This window comes from Podarcis filfolensis, assembly GCF_964270895.1.
Source record: "Podarcis filfolensis genome assembly, chromosome: 7".
Taxonomy (NCBI): domain Eukaryota; kingdom Metazoa; phylum Chordata; class Lepidosauria; order Squamata; family Lacertidae; genus Podarcis; species Podarcis filfolensis.
In genome coordinates, this window is record NC_139603.1 from 88,063,997 (window position 1) to 88,089,672 (window position 25,676).

General features: G+C 50.4%; 1 protein-coding gene across 3 annotated transcripts in view; it reads right to left on the reverse strand.

The window, feature by feature from the left end:
• ARHGAP39 (Rho GTPase activating protein 39) overlaps positions 1-25,676 on the reverse strand; it is a 216,131-nt gene that overhangs the window by 31,010 nt on the left and 159,445 nt on the right. For 2 of the 3 annotated variants that reach the window (XM_083621933.1, XM_083621932.1), the window contains exons 5-6: positions 21,902-22,463; positions 14,903-14,995 (exon numbers count right to left, since the gene is read on the reverse strand). In XM_083621933.1, the coding sequence (XP_083478059.1) occupies positions 14,903-14,995; positions 21,902-22,463 (655 nt within the window). The remainder of the gene's footprint in view (positions 1-14,902; positions 14,996-21,901; positions 22,464-25,676) is intronic. The other variant, XM_083621934.1, reaches the window with a different exon arrangement.

The window sequence follows — 25,676 nt, forward strand, 5'->3', positions numbered from 1 at the left end:
CCGTGCGCTGCTCTGGTTCGCCAGAAGTGGCTTAGTCATGCTGGCCACATGACCCGGAAGCTGTACGCCGGCTCCCTCGGCCAGTAAAGCGAGATGAGCACCGCAACCCGAGAGTCGGTCACGACTGAACCTAATGGTGAGGGGTCCCTTTACCTTTAAGTGAATATTTAAAATCAGGATGGGGTGGTTCCTTTTAAAAACAAAGGGGAAGCTTTGGGGCTCCCGTTAAGTCCCACCCGGAGGATTACCGTATTTTTCGCCCTATAGGACGCAATTTTTCCCCTCCAAAAATGAAGGGGAAATGTGTGTGCGTCCTATGGGGCGAATGCAGGCTTTCGCTGCATTCTTCATGCGCGTCTTCCCGCTGTCCCCGGACCTGGTCTGCAGGCGGGCGGTGGGGAGAAGAGCGCTTCTCCCCGCTGCTTGCCCCGCAAGCTCCGGGGACAGCGGGGAGGCGCAGTGCGTCTCCCCGCTGCCGGCCCCACAAGCGCCTGGGGGGAAATAATTTTTTTTTCTTTATTTCCCCCCCAAAAAACTTGGTGCGTCCTATGGGCTGGTGCGTCCTATGGGGCGAAAAATACGGTAGTCCCCAGGACAGCTCTTCCACCTCAGCAGGAAAGCTGTGCAAATCGATCTCTGGAAAGCTGGAAAGGTGAGGGCAGGGCGGGTGGGCAGAAAGAGAAACTAACCAGAGAGGCAAATATCTGCAAAGCAGCCACACATCAATTTTCTCATGGGGGCGAAGGCACAGCTGAGATCTGAAGCGAGATGACAAAGGGCGAGTGAAGCCTTGGGCAAGGCCGGGGCTCTTAATTTCCGCTTCGATCGGTGGCGCTGGCATTTCTACAGGTGCCATCGATACTCCTCTCCTCCATCTCTGTGAATTTGCCCAGTCCTCTTTTAAAGCCATACAAGTTGCTGGTCACCACTGAGGGAGGGAGTTCCACAGTTTAACACACATTGCTCACTGAGGAAGATTATCGGCACTGCCAGTTCTGAAGACTTGCAGCGGCTGCCGTATTAGCTACTGAGCTAAGTTTCATAATAAATAATAATAATTTTTTTATTTATACCCTGCCCTTCCCGGTTCAGAAAACCGGGCTCAGGACGGCTAACAACAAATTTAAAACACTTAATTGATGCTACAAAAAAACCAGCATAAAATATGGTATAAAACGTGAATAACAATCAAATCAAAAATCAATTTAGGGGGGAAATCCATCCAATAAACATTGGATGATCACCAGGGCTAGCCGGCTAAATTAGTCCTATTTAGGCCAGCAAGGAGACCAGGGAAGAATTAGCTGTGGGGTCTCAAAGAGTGGGTGATCTTCATAAAAGGGGAGGGGGAGGGAAGGGGAATAAAAGATCAGGCTGAATTCTAATTAAAGGCCAGGCAGAACAGCTCTGTCTTACAGGCCCTGCAGAAGGAAGTTAAATTCTGCAAGGCCCTGGTCTCATGGGACAGAGAATTCCACCAGGTCGGAGCCATCGCTGAGAAGGCCCTGGCCCTGGTGGAGGATAGTCTGACTTCCTTAGGGCCTGGGACCTCTAAACTATGGTTGTTCATGGACCTTAAGGTCCTCTGCAGGGCAGACCAGGAGAGGCGGTCCCTTAAATAAGGTGCATTAGGCCCTGTGCACCTTCAGACCAGGATACAATAAAGGCCATCTCACCCCATATCCCAAACCCTGTGCTCTCATCAGGACGTCCATTGCATGCAGGAGAGAATACAGATTCTGTCCATCCCTAGCCTCAGATCTACCGTTACTCTGGAAAAGCAATGCAGAAAGAGACCTCGCCTGCTCTGAACCACATTAAATTCCTTGGGCGCTTGAAAATCTGGGGCATTTCTTTCTCCAGACATCTTCCCCACAGAAAAAACAAATCTGGAGCTCGCCAGGGAGGTCTCCTTGTGAGCAGGGTCAGAAGGGGTCTACTCCCCCAGTGCCGGCTGTCTTGGCAAAGCCTTGTTTGTTCCGCTTGTCTTCCTCTGCTTCTTGGGATCTCTGGGCGACGCTGACACATCGATGTGTCCAGGGGCTGGGGAAGAGGCAAGATCCAGATCTGCCAGAAAGGAAGAGACAAGGGTCCCTGGTGCTCAGTCTAGCTAGGATCTCCATCAAAGGGCCTTCGGAGCACTGCATGGCGACTAACAGAAACAGGAGTAGCACAACAGCGATATTTCTGGTGGTTTTGGAAAGAAGAAGCTGGTCGTCGGGAGGAGATGTCAAGATGCAAAAGCAGTAAGGACATAAGGAGAGACGGCTGGATTAGGCCACGGACCCATTGAGTCCAGCACCCTGTTCTCACAGCGGCCAACCAAAGGGAAACGCAGGAGCAGGATTCGAACGCAGGAGCAGTCTCCCCTCCTGGTATTCAGAAACATTGCTGCCTCGAACCGCAGAGGCAGAACACAGGTATCAGGGCTACCGGCCATTGAGAGCCCTCTCCTCCTCCATGAATTTGCCCAGTCCTATTCTATTCTTTTATATGCCTGTTGCCTTTGTCCATGGAGTTTTCTTGGCAGGGATACTGGAGTGGCTTGCCGGTTCCTGCTCCAGGTGGATCACGTTTGGTCAAAACTCTCCACTATGACCTGTCCATCTTGGGTGGCCCTGCACGGCATAGCTCATAGCTTCTCTGAGTTATTCAAGCCCCTTTGCCACAGCCATGAAGGAGTGTTGGAGGAGACTCTTGAGAGTCCCATGGACTGCAAGAAGATCAAACCTCTCCATTCTGAAGGAAATCAGCCCTGAGTGCTCACTGGAAGGACAGATCCTGAAGCTGAGGCTCCAAGACTTTGGCCCCCTCATGAGAAGAGAAGACTCCCTGGAAAAGACCCTGATGTTGGGAAAGATGGAGGGCAGAAGGAGAAGGGGACGACAGAGGGCGAGATGGCTGGACAGTGTTCTCAAAGCTACCAGCATGAGTTTGACCAAACTGCGGGAGGCAGTGGAAGACAGGAGTGCCTGGCGTGCTCTGGTCCAGGGGGTCACGAAGAGTCGGACACGACTGAAATATACTCAGAGTCGCAAAGTGATTTCATGCTCTTTATTCAGCTCATAGTGGTGAGGAGGAATGAATGAAAGTCCCCTCAAGGTATCTGCTTTATATACATTATTTACACAATGGGCTGCACATGATTGGCTAATTCCGGAATTCTACTGTAAGCCAATCAGGTTGTGGATTCACTTCTATCTGGAGCATGATTGGGTGGTTCCTGCCAACCAATCATATTGCTGCATTGTTCTAGGACCAATCTGACTGCTGCATTCTGAATCCTATTGTTCTAGGACCAATCAGACTGCTGCAGTTTGGATCCTATTCAACTCAGTACATAACACCCCTCCCCTCTAAGTTCCAGTCCTGCCCGGGAGGTCGCATTCATAGTCCTCGAGGTACGCCGGTGGCCTACGTGTGCGTTGCGGCCTGGGGTGTTCCCTGGTCCGGGGTTCAGGTTCTGGCTCATGTTCCAAGGATGCTGGCTGTGATGGGCCTGTCTGGTCAGGTGCAACCGGCTCGCTCAGTCGTGGTTCTGGTTCCGGTGTCCTTTTGGCTTCGCGGGTCCTCTCTGTATTTACTGATTCTGCCTCTCCTGCTGGCCCCTCCTGCTCTATGGGCCTCACTGCCCCTCTGTTCCCTTGGGACTCCTCTGACCTTTCCTCCTCCTGGTTTTCTCCCGGGAATCGTCGCCGTATCTGGTCGCAGTGGCGGCGCCAGCATTGCCCCCCATCCGTTAGCACCTCGTACGACACGGGACCAGTGACCCTGGTGACTGTGGCGGGTACCCATGCTGGGCCTGCCCCAAAATTCTTTGCGTACACTGGGTCCTGGGCCTCGAAGGTCCGGGGGTTCCTGCCTTCCCCCACCACTACCTCATCCTGAGCTCTATCGGGGTGAAGGCGGTCCAATCTGATTGCAAGGCGCCGACCCATTAGTAGTTCAGCGGGGCTCCGGCCAGTCGTTGAGCTGGGGGTGCTGTGTTGTGCTAGGAGGAATGTGGCAAGGCGGTACTCCCAATCCCCTTGCGTCATGCGGCGAAGGGTGTCCTTGGTGGTCCGCACCATGCGTTCTGCTTGGCCATTGGTGGCAGGGTGGAATGGCGCCGAACGGATGTGGCGGATGGCGTTCTGCGCTGTGAAGGTTTGGAATTCTCCTGACGTAAATGCAGTCCCGTTGTCTGAGACGAGAGTGTCAGGGAGCCCGTGGGTTGCAAACAGCCTGCGTAGTACCCGGATGGCTGCGGACGTAGAAGTGGACGGTACCAGTGCGACTTCCAGCCATTTGGTGTAGGAGTCCACCACTATGAAGAATGTTTTCCCCTGAAAGGGGCCAGCGAAGTCCACATGCAGGCGTGACCATGGTGCTCGGGCGGACTCCCAGGACTGGACTGGGGCCCTTGGGGGATCTGGGCGGGATTCTTGGCAGGCCTGGCAGTGTTTGACCCAGGCCTCTATCTCTCCGTCGATCCCCGGCCACCACACATAACTCCTGGCAAGGGCCTTCATTCTTACTACCCCTGGGTGTGTCTCGTGTAGGGCTGTGAGGACCCTTTTGCGGAGGGGCTGGGGAACAACGACCCTGCTTCCCCATAACAGGCACCCCTTGTGGGCCGACAGTTCATGTTTGCGGGTTGTGTAGCCGGCGAATTCTGGCCCGGGGCTGCTGCTGGGCCATCCCCTCCACACCCAGTCCAGGACGCGGGAGATGACCCTATCTTTCTTGGAATGGTGTGCAACTTCTTGTGCCTGAATGGGGCGGTCGGGAAGCAGCTCCAGGCTCATAACCTCTTGTGCAGGTGCTGGGTCGGGGCCTGTTTCCGGTAGTGGTAGCCTGCTGAGGGCGTCCGCATGGCCCATCGCCTTCCCAGGGCGGTGAATCAGTGCATACTGGTAGCTGGCAAGGAAAATTGACCACCTGAGGACACGAGGAGACAGCACTTGGGGGGTCTGCTTTTCGGAGGCAAACAAGCCAAGCAAGGGCTTGTGGTCAGTCACCACGGTGAAGGGCCGCCCGTACAAGAAATCATGGAATTTTTTTACTCCCTTCACGATTGCCAGACCCTCCTTGTCGATTTGCGAGTAGTTCCGCTCGGTTGCGTTGAGTGTCTGGGAAAAGTATGCCACCGGTACCTCTCTTCCATCCGGGAGTTGGTGTCCCAGGACAGCGCCAATGCCATAGGGTGAGGCGTCGCATGCTAGCACCACCGGCAGCCTCTCGTCGAAGTGTGCCAAGACCGAGTTTGAGACAAGCAAGTCCTTGACTGCCTGGAATGCGGCCTCCTGGCGCTGGCCCCACACCCAAGGGGCCCGCTTGTCCAGGAGTCTGTGTAGGGGCTCCGCTACCGCCGCCTTGTGGGGAAGGAAGGAATGGTAAAAGTTCAATAGTCCCAAGAAGGCCTGAAGTTCAGTCTTGTTCTTGGGCGCTGGGGCATCACAAATGGCCCGTACCTTGTCCCCAGTCGGGTGGACCCCTTCTGCGTCCACCATAAATCCCAGAAAGTCCACCTGAGGCACTCCTAGTAGACATTTTTCCCGCTTCACCTTGAGACCCGCCGTCTGGAAACGGTGCAGAACGGTGCGGAGGCGGTCCTCAAACTCCTCTGGTGTGGGCCCGGCAATCAACACATCATCGAAGAAGGGGGTGACGCCAGGAATCCCTTTAAGGAGAGAGTCCATTAGATTCTGGAATATGCCTGGTGCCACGCTGACACCGAATTGCAGCCGCTTTACCCTGAACGCTCCTCTGTGCGTCACAATCGTCTGTGCCTCTGCTGTGGCCTCATCTACTGGCAGTTGTTGATATGCTTGGGCCAAGTCCAGCTTGCCAAAAATTTTCGACCCAGCCAGGGTGGCAAGGACATGGCTGACCACTGGCACTGGGTATGCATGGGCCGTGAGGGCCTTGTTTATGGTACATTTGTAGTCTGCGCAGATGCGGACCGAACCATTCGGCTTGACGGGTGTGACGATTGGGGTTTCCCAGGGGGCATTAGGCACCGGCTCCAGCACGCCTTGCTCCACGAGTCGGTCCAATTCCTCGTCTATACGGGGTTTCAGGGCGAACGGGACCCGGCGGGCCTTGAGCCTGACTGGTCGTACTGCGGGGTCAAGCTGTAGAGCAATGGGGGGGCCCGTATACTGTCCCAATTTCCCATCAAAAACCCCCGGAAATTCCTTGCATATGGCGTCCACGTCCACTTGTAAGCTCGTGTGGTTCACCCCGGTGACGGCTAGCCCCAGTGGTCCAAACCATGCCAATCCCAGTAAGCTAATGTAGGGGCCCTTGACCACAAGCAAGTCCAGTTGCCGCGTCCGCCCTTGGTATTGCACCCTGAAGGTCCCCACCCCCATTGTGGGGACCTTACGTTTCTGGAAGTCCCGGAGGGTGAATGGGGCCGGCCTGAGTTTGGGACCCCCAGTAGGACACAGTTTCCTTAAGGTCCTTGCCGAGATTATGGATAGAGTTGAACCCGTGTCAAGCTCCATGCGGCATGGGGCCCCCTCTATCTGTACCTCTACATAAATTTTCTCTACGTTGGGGTGGGGCAACTGGTATACCTGGAAGTCCGTGAGCTCCGTCGAGTTGCCTTGGTGTGTTGGGCCCCGGGACCTGGGGCTCTTGGATTGGTCATCTGATGCCTGGCGTCGGGTGGGCCGAGCTCGACACACCCGGGCGATGTGTCCCAATTTTCTGCACTGCCTGCACTCTGCGTTGCGGAAACGGCAGGTCCTCCTCTCGTGACTGTCTCCACAGCTTGCGCAGTTCCCTGCTTCTCGTCGAGGCAGCTGTGGTATGTGGGCTGCTTGAGTGCGCTGCTGTACTCGGTGCACCTCCTCCCTGTTGGATCCTGAGTCGTCGGTGAGGTCTTCGTGGTGGACCCTCGGTTGGGACGGCTGGCTCGGCCGTGCCTCTTGCGTCGACCTCTCGGCAGCTTCCGTTGCCAGGGCCTCCTCCAGAGCGACCTGGAACGTTAGGTCCTTCTTAGCGTAGAGGCGTCGTTGCAGCTTCTCATCCTTCAGGCCACCGACGAGGCGGTCACGAAGCATGTTCTCCAGCTCTGAGAAGTTGCAGAACCGGGCAGCTTGGCGGAGAGAGGTCACAAACCCAGTTATGGTTTCCCCAGGGGCTTGCCGCTTTGCGTAGAAGGCATTTCGACGAGCCACCACAGAGGGCTGTGGCGAAAAGTGCCCCTTCAGCTGTTCCATTATTGTTTTGTATGGAACAGTAGCGACGTCTTCGGGTGCAAGGAGAGCCCGGGCGATTTCAAACGTCTCCTCTCCGCAGACGCTGAAGAATATCGCCCTCTTCTTGGCGTCTTCTTCATCGGTGACCCCTTTGGCTTCTAGGAGGAAGGTGAAACGGGAGGCATACGCTTCCCAGTCTCCAGATGCTGGGTTGAACGGCGAGAAGCTGCTGTCGGTTGCCATTCTGAGTTCCTTGTGTCCCGGAGCTGAAGCCTGGATACACGGTGCGAGGCAGCGGTGCGGCAGGTGGCGGTGCTGCGGTGCTGTGTGTGGCAGTCAGCTCAGCGGGATCCCACCTTCGTCGCCTGTGAAATATACTCAGAGTCGCAAAGTGATTTCATGCTCTTTATTCAGCTCATAGTGGTGAGGAGGAATGAATGAAAGTCCCCTCAAGGTATCTGCTTTATATACATTATTTACACAATGGGCTGCACATGATTGGCTAATTCCGGAATTCTACTGTAAGCCAATCAGGTTGTGGATTCACTTCTATCTGGAGCATGATTGGGTGGTTCCTGCCAACCAATCATATTGCTGCATTGTTCTAGGACCAATCTGACTGCTGCATTCTGAATCCTATTGTTCTAGGACCAATCAGACTGCTGCAGTTTGGATCCTATTCAACTCAGTACATAACACGACTAAACAACAACAAGACATGCTATTCTATTCTATTCTATTTTAATTTGAGTTCAGGATTTTTACATACATTATATTATCTCCTTCCAATTTTTAAATTTCACATACAATTTTTTCCTTTCCCTCCCTTCCCACCCCCATCCCCCATATCCATTGGAAGGGTTCAAACAATTATCCTCAGCCACAGGCATAGCGTCTTTAGTTTCCACCAAATGTCTTTTGTTCCAGTAACTTTTATCCATTGAAGATAGGGGTGCCATCTGTTCCTTATCGTGGTGGACTTGACCTTCCACGTTGTTTCCTGTGACGTGACTACGACAATGTCCGACTGAATAAGTTCAAACAAATAACTATTCCATGCCTCTACTGTCCATTTTTCTCTAACTTTCAAACCTAAAGCTATCGTCGCCTCTCCCGCTAATATCATAGCTTTGAATGTAGACTGGTCCCTTTTCTCTATAGTCGTGTTTCCAAGTATACCCATTGTCATGAAATCAAAGTCTATTGAAAGCTTCGCTTCAAAAATTTCATTAATAACCTTTAGGATTTTAATCCAGAACGCCCAGTCCTCTTTTAAAACCACCCAGCTTGATGGCCATCACGATTTCCTGGCAGAGGGAATTCCACAGTAATTCTGCACTGCACAAAAAGGGACTTTCTTCCGCCTGGGAAGTGACATATAAAGATTTGAAGAGAATGCTGAAAATGACTTTTGCTAAAAAACAACAACCAGAAGCTATGATTTTGAAAGGTACAGGGACTTAACGGGTTTACCATGCAAAAGACTTTGTTCCTGCATCTGAGAGTGGATGCCAGGCCAAGACTAGACCATCCCTATAGAAGGAAGAAGCCGCCGCCAAAGAAAATAAAGGAGAATGGCAAAAACAAACTAATGAACTATGCAGGACATATTAGATAATTTGAAACCCTAGAAAGAAAAAGGACAATGTTCTCTTTTTTTAAAAAAAAGGGGGGGAATGTTTAAGTCATATTTTGCAAGCTTTGTGTATAGGTTTTTACATTAGCTGAACTTTTAAAGGTCGCTTGTAACAACATGAATAAGGTTTTAAAATGGGATAGTTCAGATTTTATAGATGTGCATGAATAAGTATAAAATAATGGAACCAGGAGGGGGAGTGGAGCGAAGTCAGTGAAGATGTATGATTTAAAATTTTGATTGTGATGTATTTTGCGGGCTTTTGTTAATATAAAATTAATAAATATATATAAAAAAGAGGGACTTCCTTCCACCTGCCCTGAAAATCTGCATGTGCACGGTAAAAGGGAAAATCTTGCTTGTGCATGGTAAACAATGGCCTATACAAGAGCTGGGGAACCTTCACCACGCTGAGGGCTGCATTCCCTTGTGGGTGTCAGTATATGGAAACATCGCAGCTGCAGACAGCCAGATTGTTGACATCACATGATGCACCTATCTGTGGGAAAGAAGAATTTCCCCGGACGTTCACAGGCTGGATGAGTCTTTGTGAAGAGTGTAATTTGAAACCTTCCCTTTGCGCATGCTCAGGAAGTTTGTCAGACGTGCTAGAAGAACTGAACTGAAAGGACGTGTTTTTCTCTAGTGCTGTAATGTCAGAAATAAACATCATGTAAATGGATTTCTGACTTATTTTCTTTCCCCTGCGGAAGCAGGAGGGAGGGGTTGTGCATTTTGCCCATGCTTGGGAAAATGTCGCCTATCAAAATCTCCCTGGTCTGTCTGGATATCAGCCAGAGGAGGTTACCGGTAAGCAAGCTCCGAGGACAGTGAGAGGGGCCAGCCTCTGTGGAGGGGGGCTTGCAAACCAACAGTGGGCAGGTCTCACAGGGCCGAACGCCAGTGCAGGTGAGCAGGGCAAGTGGTGAAACACGGGTTGGGCAAATGCGATTCTTATTCTGCAGTTTCCACAGTGAGCTACACTGGAGCTTTGCAAAGACAAACATTTCCCTCTCCATCCAGGTGAATAAGAGGCACCATCGCAGCCAGGTAAAAGCATCTGAAGAGGGCGCAGAGTTTGGCAAGGGAAGGCTGTGGCTTGGGGACATGTAGCTTGAGAAGGTGCTGGAGGAGACTCTTGAGAGTCCCATGGACTGCAAGAAGATCAAACCTCTCCATTCTGAAGGAAATCAGCCCTGAGTGCTCACTGGAAGGACAGATCCTGAAGCTGAGGCTCCAAGACTTTGGCCACCTCATGAGAAGAGAAGAAAAGACTCCCTGGAAAAGACCCTGATGTTGGGAAAGATGGAGGGCACAAGGAGAAGGGGACGACAGAGGACGAGATGGTGGGACAGTGTTCTCAAAGCTACTAGCATGAGTTTGACCAAACTGCGGGAGGCAGTGGAAGACAGGAGTGCCTGGCGTGCTCTGGTCCAGGGGGTCACGAAGAGTTGGACACGACTAAACAACAGCTTGAGAAGGCATGGCCTGAGGAAAATCCCAAGGGCCGGGTAGAGAGGTTTGGAGGGCCACACCTGGCCCTGAGGTTCTCCCACTCCAGGTTAGGGCTTAACCCAGTGGTTCCCAGAGCGGTACCTATTTATCTACTTGCACTGGCATGTTTTCGAACTGCTAGGTTGGCAGGAGCTGGGACAGAGCCATGGAAGCCCAGCCAGTCGCGGGGATTCGAACCGCCAACGTTCTGATCGGCAAGCCCAAGAGGCTCGGTGGTTTAGACCACAGCACCTCCCGCTCCCCTCTTTAGAGAGTAGGGGGCACTAGGAATGTGTTTATGGAACCAAGGAGACAGTGGCCCGAAAAAGATTTGGGAACCACAGGCTTAAACCATGACCTCTGCCCAGAATGTTATGACTTATGGGGAGCAGGGATGTGCTTGTTGGGGGGCACGGGGTGGGGCTTATGGGAGCAGGACAAGGAAGCCGACTTGGAGCAGAAGTTCCTGTGCTCAGGACAGACTTCTGCCTCCACTTACGCTGCAGCTTTTGGGTCTTTGCACATGAAACTATTTCTCCGGAATGCCCTCCCACGTGAAAAACGAAGGGTAAAGTTACTGATCTCCAACAGGCTGGCCTTTTTCGTTTCTCAAAAAATGAAAGAGTGGGAACGTCTCCTGTTCCAAACTTCCACCCACAGGCAATACCAGGTCTGGAAACCCAAACAAAAACTCCTTTTCAGCCCTCTTTGATCAAGCCAGAGAGCAGAGAGTTTCTCCTTTCATGGTCTCTGGGGAGCAGGCTTTTATGTTCCTGCGAATGGTGCAACTGATTCCCTGAGAGCTAGTCTCTCTGGGCAGCAAACCGAACGAGGCGTCTGTTGCAACCCTCAGGACGGGATGTGAACCTGCTAGCAATAAAACCATCCAACTTTTAATGGGCTGAACTGGAAGCAAGAGCGATGCTTCTCCCCCTCCAACTCCAGGACAACGTGGTCCGCAATATCTGCTGAATACTGTTGAGGGGGACAGGTCCAAAAATAGCCAGGAACGACGGCGGGTCAAGTTTCTGCCTAACGGTTATGACATCGGAGCGGAAGAGAGGGAAAAATGGGGGAATGAGAATCCTGCTGTCAGCATTGCTTTGGAACGCTTTCATACACACACACACACACACACACACACACACACTTTTATTCATTTTTTAACATACCAGCTCCAACAGTCATACAACATATCTTCTCATGTTATACAATATTTTTGACTTCGGTCAACACCTCTGACGATTTTACGTTCTTTATTCTGCATTTCTTAATTCCTATATTACATTTAATTATCCTTAACTAGTAATTCTTTTCATAGTCTTTCTTGCAGTAATTCAAATAATCCACCTTACAAAACTTCTTGCAGTCCTACTAGCGTAATGTGTTCATCAGAATTACTTTTCAAATAGTTCATATATTTACTCCAGTCTTCTAAGAATCTCTGATCCCTGGAACGCTTTCAGCGGACTCCAAGACCCCTGTGCACCCTCTAGGGCTAGACGTCAGAAAAGTTCTGCTAGATCAGGCCGAAGATCCATCTAGTTCAGTGGTTCCCATAGCGGGTGGGCAACGCTGACCTAGATGGGACCCCCAAGGAGCATCAAGAGCAACGCCCAGGAATGCAAGAATCTCAACTAAAGCATCCAGGACAAGGCAGCTCCCCGTGTTCCTATGGAATGATTTTAGGATTGGTACCCCGGCCCTATAAAGGGCTCTTGCGACAAGCCCCCTTCAGCTGTAACTCTTCGCATTCGCTTTGGCAAAATGCAAAACGACTGCCACTCCTCTTTGCACTGCCATCCAGCCTTGCTTCTGAAGTCTAGGGATTAAGAGGCAAACATCAACACCGAGAAAACACCCTCGGAAATGCTCCTTACTAGTGCTGTGAAGAAAGGTCATTTTTTAAAAATAAAAACAGAAGACTCCCCCGAGGTAGCCTTCGGTCCACGACTGCACGACATTCAGCACACGGATATTTTTAAACACAGACTCAGCTCTATAAATGAGGTTATGCACACCTGCAAGGAAGATCCAGGCCTCCCCGTTAACCAGCTCCAGTTAATTACAGCACAATCTCCTTCGGTTAATGCGCGCGCTTTAAATAAATTAGGAAGGCTTGTTCAAACAGGTGCAGGGGGAGGGAAGCGAGATTAGAGGCGAGGCGACGCGGCTGGAATTCACCGGCTAAGGCTGATGAATCCTGGTCTTCTCTACGGCAGCCGCAGAGTTGGAAGGGACCCCGTGGGGTCATCTAGTCCAACCCCCTGAAGTGCAGGAATCACAGATAAAGCATCTCTGGGAAGTGGCCAGCCAACCTCTGCCTAAAAACCTCCCAGGGAGCCTGTTCCACCGCCAAACAGCTCTTACCATGGCGTGCAATAGAAAAAAGACTGTCACAGAACCGAGACATTACACAAAACAAATGAAATACCGTGAAAATCCCTGAAACGAGAAGTAATCGACTAGAAATATTAATCAAAAAGTTTAAGGGGGAAATTAGGAAAACCTAGAATTGAACAAAGCCTTAACGGGATGCCGGCTACAAACCTCGTTTCACTGAACTATTCAGTTTCCTCAGAAGGAAATAGAGAAATCATAAACCTTAACTGACCAAATTCAAAGAAACTCCCAAAAATTCTGAAATATTATCATCCTAGCTCAACCTAGGTGAAGCAAAGCTCCGTAATAAAGGACTGAGGACTCAAAGGTACAGTTTCTAAAACTGAGTTGGGCCGCCGCATGACTGCAGTGAGGGAAGACGCACCACATTATGGTAACACAGGGAGCTGCCTATCTAGTTCAGCAGTGACGACTCTGGCTGGCAGCAGCTGTCTCCAGGGTTTCAGGCGGGGAGAGGGGTCTTTCCCTATCTGGAGAGGCCAGGGATTTCAACTGGGGACCCTCCACATGCAAAGCAGATGCTCCAACGCTTAGCTATGCCCCCACCCTCCCGCCGCTGCTCAGCTACGACCCTTTACCGCGTTATCTACCTGTGGAACTCACCTCCACAGGATGCTCAGACGGATCCCACCCGAGAAAGTTCAAGAGAAACACACACCAACCAACCGATGAGCAGGACTGATAGCCGTGAGAAGCAGAGAACATCACCTTCCACATTCAGCGGCTGAATCATAGGACTGTAGAATTGGAAGGGACCCTGAAGATCATCTATCTCAACCCCCCCTGTGATGCAGGACTAAGCAGCTGCCCCATACGGTGACTGAACCTGCAACCTTGGCGTTATCAGCACCATGTTCTCACCAACTGAGCCATCCAAGAGTAGCAGAGGGGTGGATTCCGACATCATCGGCTGCTTTTGAATTTCCCGGGTCTTTGGGTAAGCCAGAATGAACCTAGGGAAGTTCTGCGCACAGAATTAGCTCCATCACCAAGAGGTTAGGTAGATGCTCTCTCCTAAAAATCCCACCTCTGCCATGGATCCATCAGCCACTGTCTCTGCTCCCATCCACAATGGATGGATGGCGCCGCTGCACTACCTTACAGGGATGTTGTAAGGGTTGCTGGGCCAAAACACACAAAGCGCTTTGGGCACCAAAGGTCACAGAATCATACAGTCATACCTCATGTTACGTCTGCTTCAGGTTGCGTGTTTCCGTCTTGTGTCCCGCAGCAACCCGGAAGTACCGGAATGGGTTACTTCCGGGTTTCGCCGCTCGCGCATGCGCCACGGCTGTCAACTTTTCCCTTTTCTTGTGGGGAATCCTATTCAGAATAAGGGAATTTCCCTTAAAAAAAAAGGGAAACGTAGACAGCTATGGCATGCGCAGAAGCGCCAAATCGCGCCACGTGCCTGCGCAGACGCGGCGCTTCGAGTTGCAGGCTTTTCACGTTACGGACGGGCCTCTGGAACGGATCCCGTCTGTAACACAAGGGACCACTGTAAAACTGTAGAGTTGGAGGGAACCCACCCCTCCAGCAAAAAAAGGCGTCATCAAGTCTAACGCCCTGCAATGCAGAATCACAGGCTAAGATAATTGTCATTATTATCATCATCATCATCATCCGGGATAATAATATTTCTCGCAGCTGCAACCATTCAAGTCCACAGAACCCGCAGAACATGTGCGCAACAGCCACCTGGGTTTTGTGGTCAGATACGGCGCGGTATCCGAGTGCAACGCCGCCGTGTGACATGCAAACAAGCCCTGCCTGGGTGACCAGCCGGAGATGAGCTACAGAGCCAGCGGGCGACCCCTTTTCAGGGTCCCCTCCATGCCGGCGTGATGTGGAGCCGCTGCGCCCACCCCAAGCGCCGAGCCTCGAGCGGTGGCCGCCCGACTCAGGAGGTCGAACCCAAGTTGGCACCTGCTGGGAAAAGAAGCGCGACGGGCAGCGGTCGACCCCAAGCTCTTTCCGCAGAGCTGCTAAGAGAGAAAGAGAGAGAGGCACCCAGAAACGTCAGCGGTTAGAAAGGGTGTCAGAGGGGAGAAGCGTGAAGGCGATGTTATAAGGGGGGAGCCGAGTGGAGGCGAGGAAGCTGCAGAAGAGAGAAGGCGGTGGAGTTGGCGTCTACGTCTAAAGGAGAGAGGGAGGTGCTCCAGGAGCACACGCACCCTACCATGGCGTTCCTCCATATAGGGCTTGGGTTTCTTTCTCAATTTGGACGACTTCTTATTGTTCCTTTCCAGGAGTTCTTTAATGTGCAGAGTCACTGGGGAACAAACAGAACGATGAGGACCACGGAATGGAACACAAAGACAGCAAGAGAGAGAGGGAAAGAGAGGGATTGGGGTGGGGTATTTTGGGGGGGGGTACGGATTTCAAACACAGGAAGAACAAAATAAAGGAAATTTAAAAAAAATAAAAAATGAGCAAGACAGCTCTGCTTTCAATGCCGGCCGGCTCAGGCAGGTCTTTTCTCCCTGCACCTTACCTGGGTGTCACTGGAGAGGAGCTAGAATGCACCAGTGGCGTTGAAGAATTGCTGGGATGGAGCGGAGCCCAAAGGCCATGTAGTCCAACCTGCTGCGATTGCAGCCAATCGTCTCCACAGGCGCAGTGGGTCTGCATTAAGGACCTGCTGAAGGTCTTAAGAGTTTAAATTTGGTGGGGTAGAAACTAGTGATTTTGGTGGGGTGGGAGCCTCACAGCCCTAAACACCTATGTTTAAATATTGCAAATATATTATTATTATTATTATTATTATTATTATTATTATTATTATTATTATTATATTAAATTTATATACCGCCCTATACCCAGAGATCTCAGGGCGGTTCACAGAACAAAATAAAAAAAATAAAACCTGAAAATATTTAATCAAAATAAAAGCAACCTAATAACCCAATTTGCAATCTCTCAAACCTATTTAGAGCCATCCTGTCCACTCGCTTCTGGTGCTTCCCCTTTCCTGGATTATTCCCATCCAATCGAGGGTCACATAGTGAAACGAGGATGGTGTCACAATTAACGCAGTAATTGATATCTGACTCCATAATGACCGCAAGCGAGAGCAACGGAGAACTAGGAAGGTGAGTAACGGTTTGGGGCCAGGATGCGTTGCAACCAAAACAAGGAGCTTGGCGCGTCTTGCTCAGAGAAGCCACGATCTGTAAGCTGAGGACAAATCTTGGCTGCAGGTTTGCTTGGAGCAAAACAAACCACCCCCCTTGGTTCAGGCGAAATGCTGAGCCAGGGATCAGGGCCGGGGGAAGGATGCTTTTCCAAGTACGTCAGGTGGAAGTGAGATACACAAAGGAATGTAAGAATAGCCTTCTGAATCAGGCCAGTGGCCCACCCCACCCCAGGTGATCTGTCTCACCCCCTTCCTGATGAAATGTCACCTTTATTAATTTACATTTTTTATCCCAGCAGGATTTCAACCTGTCTGTAGGTCGATCATCTCTGGCTACCTGCGACTGCCATTTTAATATTGCAGTCATACCTCATGTTACGTTTGCTTCAGGTTGCGCGTTTTCAGGTTGCGTCCCGTGGCGACCCGGAAGTAACGGAACGGGTTGCTTCCGGGTTTTGCCGCTCATGCATGCGCAGACGCGCAAAATGACGCCACGTGCATGCGCAGAAGTGGCGAATCGCGACCTGCACTTGCGCAGACGCGGGTTGCGTTCTTTTCAGGTTGCGAACGGGCCTCCGGAACGGATCCCGTTTGCAACCAGAGGTACCACTATATCTGTCAACTTGTTTTCTTTTTATTCTACCCTATCTTTTTATTCTACGCAGGTGGCGCTGTGGGTTAAACCACAGAGCCTAGGACTTGCCAATCAGAAGGTCGGCAGTTCGAATCCCCATGACGGGGTGAGCTCCCGTTGCTCGGTCCCTGCTCCTGCCAACCTAGCAGTTCAAAAGCACGTCAAAGTGCAAGTAGATAAATAGGTACCGCTCCAGCGGGAAGGTAAACAGTGTTTCTGTGCGCTGCTCTGGTTCACCAGAAGCGGCTTAGTCATGCTGGCCACATGACCCGGAAGCTGTACGCCGGCTCCCTTGGCCACGAAAGCGAGATGAGTGCCGCAACCCCAGAGTCGGCCATGACTGGACCTAATGGTCAGGGGTCCCTTTTCCTTTACTATCCTTCGAGCCAACAGTCAGAGCAGCTTATAAATTCAAGCTTTCTGGGGCATTTCTGTTGAAACTGAAAGGGGCAATAATACAGTTCCTTAAATAAACAAGCACAGCAACACCTTTGGGGTTGCCGGCACATCGAAAGGAATCTCTGCAAGAGAATTGCAACCACTTTGCCATTTTATTCTATTTTTTACTACGCTGGCCAAGTGGAGGAGAGTTTCTACCCTTCCAGAAATACCTTCAGTACAGCCTCTCCTATCCTAGGACTCTCCAAGTGTCTGGGGCGACAACCTCCCACCAGCCCCATGGAGTCGTAGCCCCAAACACCTGGAGGCAGAAGGTTCGGGAAGGTTGGCTAGGCGAGTTAAACATGTCCACACACCTAACAGCCACTGGGATTTTAATAGAACTCCCTAACCTCTTTATAACTGTCCTGGCGACATCTAGGATTGTGCTGTAGGTAAATAATACTCCGTGATGGTAGAGATAAAAGGGGAATCCAAGAATCACAGAGGTGGAAGGGAACCCTGAGGGTCATCCAGTCCAACCCCCATCAGATGCAAGAATCTCAACTAAGGATGGGCACCACCAAGCCCTGAACCCCTATTCTCTCCAGGGCCAGATCCATCCTAATCAGGGGTGGAAGGGGACAGAATGAATGAATCCTTAGGCTGGCACTGTGCAGGAGCTCTTCCAAGTGACACGACTCCAGCGGCAGGGAAAGCATGGCTGCTGCTAACATAAAATGGCACAGGGTGGAGCACAGATACAAATGAATCGAGGACTCGACTGGGCCAGCTCTTCCCCAGTGGCTGGAACAGGAAAGAGTGGTGCTGATCACTACTGGCACTCCTGAACTGTGAGGCTTCCAGAGAGAAAAATCCAGCAATGGATCGCAACAATGTGCAAGAAACGAGTTTGATGTGCTCACGGTGTGGCTCAGACCCAGTGCGTGGGTGTGTTTGTGTGTGCCTACTGGCTCCCAGTACGTTTCTGAGCACAATTCAAAGTGTTGGTGCTGACCTTGAAAGCCCTAAACGGCCTCAGTCCAGTATACCTGAAGGAGCGTTTCCACCCCCATCGTTCTACCCGGACACTGAGGTCCAGCTCCAAGGGCCTTCTGGCAGTTCCCTCACTGCGCAAAGGGAGGTTACAGGGAACCAGGCAGAGGGCCTTCTCGGTGGTGGCGCCCGCCCTGTGGAACACCCTCCCATCAGATGTCAAAGAAATAAACAACTATCTGACTTTTAGAAGCCATCTGAAGGCAGCCCTGTTTAGGGAAGCTTTTAATGTTTAATAGGTTATTGTATTTTAGTGTTCTGTTGGAAGCCGGCTAGAGTGGCTGGGGAAACCCAGCCAGATGGGCGGGGTATAAATAAATTATTATTATTATTATTATTATTATTATTATTATTATTATTATTCCCCTTTTGAAACCGTTCCACTCCCCTGGATAAAGCGAGCGAAGAGCCCTTTCCCCATTATTCATTCTCTGCCCCCAGATTCATACTTGAGAGAGAGAAAAAGACAGGAAATCCCACTATTGCCCCCCACTGCACGTGGATGACACAACTGTGTGCTGGCGGCGTCACAGCCGCTCGACCAATCAGCACTCTTCCTGCTCCGGGCTAATTTGCAAACCAGAGAGGGGGCCGTTGCATGCGTAGCGAATTCTCAATGGTAATTATCGGCGCGGCAACCGGCTTTGAAATCCGGGTCGTGTGTGGGCGGAAGAAAGAAAGGAGTAGTGTGCCTTAGGCCAATCTACTCAACGTGCCCGATAGTTACTGATATCCCACAATAAGCCCTGCCTGCTGCAATGGGTTTGCCCCCTTCTTTGCAGGAGAAATCAAGCACGCTCAGCCAGAATTGCAGAACCTCTTTCCAACAACATCGCAGGTTATAGGAGGCTCAGCCTTGGCTAGTTGGCATGGACTGGCATTCTTAGCAGAGGGTAAACAGCTGCATTGTGGATCTATGCTCCTCCCAACCGGTCAAGACCAGCCAGGAGAAACGGGATTTTGCTGGCGGGAATCGCTGTCTCTTCAGCAATGTCACAAATGCAAGCCCGACACCTCATTTCCCAAAGGGGCCAGACAGATGCCTCTGGGTGTCCCTTAAGCGGGGCAAGGAGACAATGGCCTTCCCTTGTTGCTTGCTCTCCATCAGCTGGCAGCCCGAGGTGCATTGCCTCTGAAACTGGAGGTTCTATTCATTTATCACGCCTAATTACTGCTCTTCCGTTTCCATGTCAAATTTTAAAAGCCAGCAAGGCAGGCTGAAACCCTACCCACCTGTGTCCTGTTTGGCCAGAGTGGTGCATGCTCTGGTTACCTCCTGCTTGGACTACTGCAATGCACTCTATGTGGGGCTACCTTTGAAGGTGACCCGGAACTACAACTAATCCAGAATGCGGCAGCTAGACTGGTGACTGGGAGCGGCCGCCGAGACCATATTACCCTGGTACTGAAAGAGCTACACTGGCTCCCAGTACGTTTCTGGTCACAATTTAAAGTGTTGGTGCTGACATTGAAAGCCCTAAACGGCCTCGGCCCAGTATACCTGAAGGAGCGTCTCCACCCCCATTGTTCTGCCCAGACACTGAGGTCCAGCTCCAAGGGCCTCCTGGCGGTTCCCTCCCTGCAAGAAGTAAAGCTATAGGGAACCAGGCAGTGAGCCTTCTCGGTAGTGGCACCCTTCCTGTGGAACGCCCTCCCATCAGATGTCAAGGAAATAAACAACTACAGTCATACCTCAGGTTACAGAAGCTTCAGGTTGCGTTATTTTGGGTTACGGACCGCCGAAACCCGGAAGTACCGGAATGGGTTACTTCCGGGTTTCGGCAGTCGCACATGTGTAGAAGTGCTAAATTGCGCTTCACGCGTGCGCAGAAGCACCAAATTGCAACCCACGCGTGCATCCCGTACGGATCACGTTCGCAACCCAAGCATCCACTGCACCTGACTTTTAAAAGACATCTGAAGGCTGCTTCAGGGTTGCTACAACCGGCAGAAAGATGATTAAGTGGTCATTAAGACCCTCAGCGATTTATAAGTTGTCTGGCGGGGGTGTGGGGTGTGGCAAGGCTATTTGGGAACCATCATTCTAAACTTTAAAGCCCCAAATGTTTTAGATGTCTCCTCAAATGGGGAGCTGCTCCAAACCCTTGATCGTTTGGGCTGCCATTTCCCAGCCAACCATTCAAAGAATCGTGGAATAGTAGAGTTGGGAGGGATCCAAGGATCATCTAGTCCAACCCCCTGCAATGCAGGGATCTCAGCTGAAGAATCCCTGTCAGCTGCTATCCCTTCTCCCTTGCCACACTGCTTTTAGCTCCAAGGCCTTTTTGCAAACAGTCCAGACTGATGGCAGCTCTCTTGATGCTTCACAGACCAGCCTTGCTAACCAAGATTCCTTCCAACTGGCCAGGCCAATAATTGCATTTCTAGACCTCCTGCATGCAAAGCGGGAGGTTCCAGGACTGAGCTATCCTGCTTTCCCCACTGCCGTTTCTTCCTGCGTTTTTTACAAAGCCCGCCTTCTGCAAGACAATGAGGACTAGGGACTTGCTGTCCTCAAGTGGAGCCGAAGGCAGCAGCGTAAAGAAAGCCAGTTTCGAGCTGGACTTGCTTCCTGCACGGTGAACTGCAGAAGGGGGCCGTGTGGAGGTCGTGCATCCTGTTCGGTCCGAAGGAGACTGTCTCCAAGGGCAAAAGGCAAGGGAGCAATGCATTTCTACATCTCATTAATGAAATCATTTCCCTCCTGCTGCTCATCAGGCGGAGAACATTAGCTGAGGGAGGGCCTTCGGTGGGGAGCCGGGATGCGGTTTGCTGCTTAATGATTTAGAATAACAACCGTGTGTTAACAGAGCCTAGGATAGCCAATTAGCAGCTTTAACTGCAGAGCCCTATTGCAAAAGGGGGGGGTGAGCTCGCTGATGATTCAAGGACTGCCATATTGCAGCTGACATTTGTAGGGAAATGACGCAGTTTGGCAGGATGAGGGTGAAACGCAACTTTGCAAAAGAGGCAGCAGCTGACGTTCCCAAGGGAAGGTGGGGGGGATATCAGAGCCCCACCCTCTTTGGTCTTCGCTTTTGACTCAGGGGCTCCCAAATGCCCACTCAGCGGCAGTGAGGTAATTTCTTCAGATTCCTACCAGACCTTAAAACAGGGGTCAGCAAACTTTTTCAGCAGGGAGCTGGTCCACTGTCCCTCAGACCTTGTGGGGGGCCGGACTATATATTTTTTTTGGGGGGGGATGAACAAATTCCCACGCCCCACAAATAACCCAGAGATGCATTTTAAATAGAAGCACACCTTCTACTCATGTAAAAACACGCTGATTCCCAGACCGTCCGCGGGCCGGATTTAGAAGGCAATTGGGCCGGATCCGGCCCACGGGCCTTAGTTTGCCTACCCATGCCTTAAATCTACCAGGACAAAACCCATCTGGAAACACACACACACACACACACCCCAGCGCAAGGGCACCATCAAAATTCAACAGTGCTCTGCTTGCTTTTCGTTGCGAAGCTTGCTAATGTTGCTAACATTGTTTGGCGGATTATGAGTGCTGTGTTGCTTTGTGAAATTTCATAATGTGACTTTTCTTGCAGTTGTGCTGCTCAGCCTATTTGTTGTCATTAACCGTGCTTTATAGAAGGTGGTTGTTTTACAGAAACGAAGCAACTATTCCAGCCCTTAACCTTTCGGGTTATTTTACTTGGTCGATATTATCGGGGGAAAGGCCAGGGTGGCTGGGGAAACTCAGCCAGATGGGTGGGGTATAAATAATAAATTATTATTATTATTATATAAGCTGAAAAGAAAGAAAGAAACCCTCGTGCTTTGTGTGTTCCCCGTGCGCATGCAATGTCTAGCTCAAGAGCCACCAAACTCGTTTCGTGCCGGATCTCACGTTGGATTTTGCTGAGCCTCGGAAACGGGCAGCCAACGTTTCCTCACACCTTGAGCTGCCCACTTCGGGCGGCGCTGACCAGGTGTGCCCTTCCCCTTCCGCGCTGCCTTACCTTTCGTGTCGTTCACCGGATCCATGTGCCTGTAGATGTACCCTTCCAGGTAGGAGTGGAACTTGGGCGTGGGAGGGAAGAAAGCCAGGCAGATGGACATGAGCTCCCAGCCCCGCGCGAGGCTCTCGTAGCGGAAGTTCTCGGTGGTCTGGCGGCACAGCTGGATGTAGAGTTCGTCCCGGAGGCCCTGCATGCTCCAGCCCTTGGTGGCGATCTCCAGGGCCACGTTGAGCTGGTCCGCCTTGGCCCTCCGGTCGCCCATGTACATCTGGATGAGCTTGAAGATCTCGCACGCTTCCTTCTTGACGTTGCGGTCGGTGGTCATGATCATGGGCTTCTTGATGGACTCGCTGCTCCAGGCCAGCATGTTGGCGATGGAGACTTTGCGGCGGAAGAGGCCCTGTGTGTGCTTGTTGAAGTGCTTGGAGGCCCAATTCTCGATGTCCGTCTCCGAGGAAGGCTTTCGCAGGTTGAAGGTGGGGAAGACACAGCTGGTGCTAGGCATCATGTTCCGGTTCTGGCGGCTGCTCTCAAACTGTGCGCAGGCGCCCAGGTCCTCCGACTGGAAGGGGGACAGAGAGACAAGGCAAGAGTGACGAGGCGGGCAGGACCACCTGACTCTATAGTCCAGGGTGGGTAAAAATCAATGATTTTTAAAAAATCAAGTTTTTTATTATTATTTAAATCAGATTTTTAAAATTGGATTTTTAAAATAGAATGCTTTTGGAGGAAAATATCTTTCTATAGGCGGTTTTCTATTTAAATTACATTATAGTCCAAAGGCTATTTATCAGGGAATAAGGATTTGCTTTAAGTTTTCCATGTGTGCTAAAACTCAGTCTAAGTTTTTTTTTTAAATGTTTAATCACATCATTTAACAAACTGATTTTTAAAATAAAATGCTATTGCAGGAAAATATCTTTCTAAAGATAGTTTTCTATTTAAATTACATTATAGTCCAAAGGCTATTTATCAGGAAATAAGGATTTGCTTTAAGTTTTTCATGTGTGCTAAAACTCAGTCTAAGGTTTTTTTTAAAAAAAAATGTTTAACCACATCCGTTAACAAACATGGATACATATGTTATAATGTTATTGTTTTAGTTAAATAAATTGTTTAAATTGTTATTAAGGAAATGGTCGTTTTCTCCTTCCAATAAAGTACAGAAGAAAAGTTGCCCAAATATAAAAAGTTAACTTCACGATAATTTCAGTTGGACTAGATGACCCTCGAGGTCCCTTTGCAACTCTACGATATCACTATATTCTTTCTGGTGCCTGCTAAAAATGGTTTTGTTCATAAAGGACTCCCCAGATGCTAAGAAAGCTGTTGCGAGTTTTAATCTGTTTTTAGTCTGTTATTTTAACTTTTTGATAGCATTTTCCTTTTGGGTGACTTTATTGTTTTATCTTTTCCACAAACCGCTTTGAGGTTGTTGCTGCTGTTTACCACTGAGTGGCGTATAAATTTTATAAAATAAAGTAAATAAATAAGTGACCAGCACCCATCGTTCAGCCCGGACACCGAGGTCCAGTGCCGAGAGCCTTCTGGCGGTTCTCTCACTGCGAGAAGCAAAGCTACAGGGAACCAGGCAGAGGGCCTTCTCGGTGGTGGCACCCGCCCTGTGGAACGCCCTCCCACCGGATGTCAAAGAGAACAACTACCAGGCTTTTAGAAGACATCTGAAGGCAGGCCTGTTTAGGGAAGTTTTTAATGTTTGATGTTTTATTGTGTTTTCAATATTCTGTTGGGAGCTGCCCAGAGTGGCTGGGGAAACCTAACCAGATGGGCAGGGTATAAATAATAAATTCATCATCATCATCATCATCATCATCTGCCCCGGAGCTGAAACCCTCCCAACTTCCCACCCCTCTTGGTCAGTTACAAACAACATCTAGGGCAGCGGTTCTCAACCTGTGGGTCCCCAGATGTTGTTGGACTACAACTCCCATCATCCCTGAGCTCTGGCCTTGCTAGCTAGGGGTGATGGGAGTTGTAGTCCCAAAACAGCTGGGGACCCACAGGTTGAGAAAGGCTGATCTAGGGCCTCTTTTGCAGAACAGTCTCACCAATGACGTCACTTTCCCACAACTTTGGCCGACATTGGAATCATCTCCCCCTCTATTTATTAACCATATTTTGTGGTCCGGACCCATAGTTAGAGCTGGTTAATTGATAGCACTTGGGGGGAAAGAGTCAGAACTTGGGGGACACCTAGAAAAGTAACAGCTGAGTAATAGCTTGGGGACAGATGCCTGCCTAAGATCCCAGGGAAACTGAGGCTGAACCTTTCTGCCTGCTGCTACGTGTGTACGACACCCCTGCGGAAAGCCTAAATACCTTCTTATAGGACTTCCCTTCCATTCTGCTCCACTAACATTCATTTCTCAGCCAGGATGGAGAGAGTTAAACACTTCTCCAGCCCCCCATTGCAATTCCGAAAAGAAAAGACAACCTCAGCGAACAAGATACTCATTTCTCCAATGATGCTTTCTGAACAATGGTAGCTGTCATGGAGATATTCCTTGGAGTGGCTCACAGGTGGCAGAGCAAACCGTGGCGTTTTGCAGTGACTCAGCTCCTCTGCTAGTTTGTTTAGGCCAAACTTCGCTTCTGCCAACCTGGCAAAACCTCCAGATGTTTCGGGCCACCGTGCGTCGTCACCCAAAACATCTGGAGGGCGCCAGGTTGACAAAGGCTGGTGTAGGCAGCTTGTAGTTCCAAGGGCCTAAATAAATTCTCCCTTTCCCTAGATCACAGGAACTAAAGGTGAGATCCTCTGGAGGAGACAAGAATCTCTCGCTGGGTCACTGACTGCGCCACTAAAACACATGTGCATATTGTTATATTATCATTGCAATCAAATCCTTGCCAGGGGTATTTTTAATTACCCAGATTTGAAGGCTTTTAAAGTCACCATCTAAGCTCCCACTTAGGCCCCAAAGAATCTGGGGCGTAGCAAATCGTTTCCAAACATCGGGAGGGCTTAGGAGAAAAGACACGCAGACAGACCCATCCCTAAAGCTGAGAACAGCCTTGGACTCCAAGCAAGGGAGTAAAGAGACCAGGAATCGGCTTATAATAAATCACACACATCTAAACGTGCGCCGGGATCGGCCTGGAGCGCCATAAATAGCTGTGCAAAAAAGCAGACCGGTGGGTGGTGAGCTGAGAAGCCCAAACTCCAGGGAGAGCGAGGAGAAGGAAGAGGGGCGCAGGGAACAGAGGGAAAAAACAACACCCCTTAACTTGATCAAATCTGCTCAACTGTCAAGAAACCTCAAAGCGATTTACAAAAAAAAAGGAGAAGATAGTGCAATGAAATCATTGCTAAGAAAAATAGATTTAAGACATATGGAAAGTTAAAATAGCAATAGACCAAGAACCAAGAAAAAAAGTCACGTCAGCTTTCTTAGTAAACCCGTCCACGTGAGGCTGTTTTTAGAAGGCACTGAAAAGAGTGCAGTTGTATCTTGGAAGTCAAATGGAATCCGTTCCGGAAGTCCGTTTGACTTCCGAAACATTCGGAAACTAAAGCGCGGCTTCTGATTGGCTGCAGGAAGCTCCTGCAGCCAATTGGAAGCCGCGGAAGCCCCGCCGGACGTTCGACTTACAAAAGAACGTTCGAAAACCGGAACACTCACTTCCAGGTTTCGATTGTTCAGGAGCCAAGGCGTTTGAGATCCAAGGCACTACTGTACAGGGTGCTTGCCTGGTATCAATCGGCAGGGAGTTCCAAAGGACAGGTGCTGCTGCACTAAAATATCGAATTCTT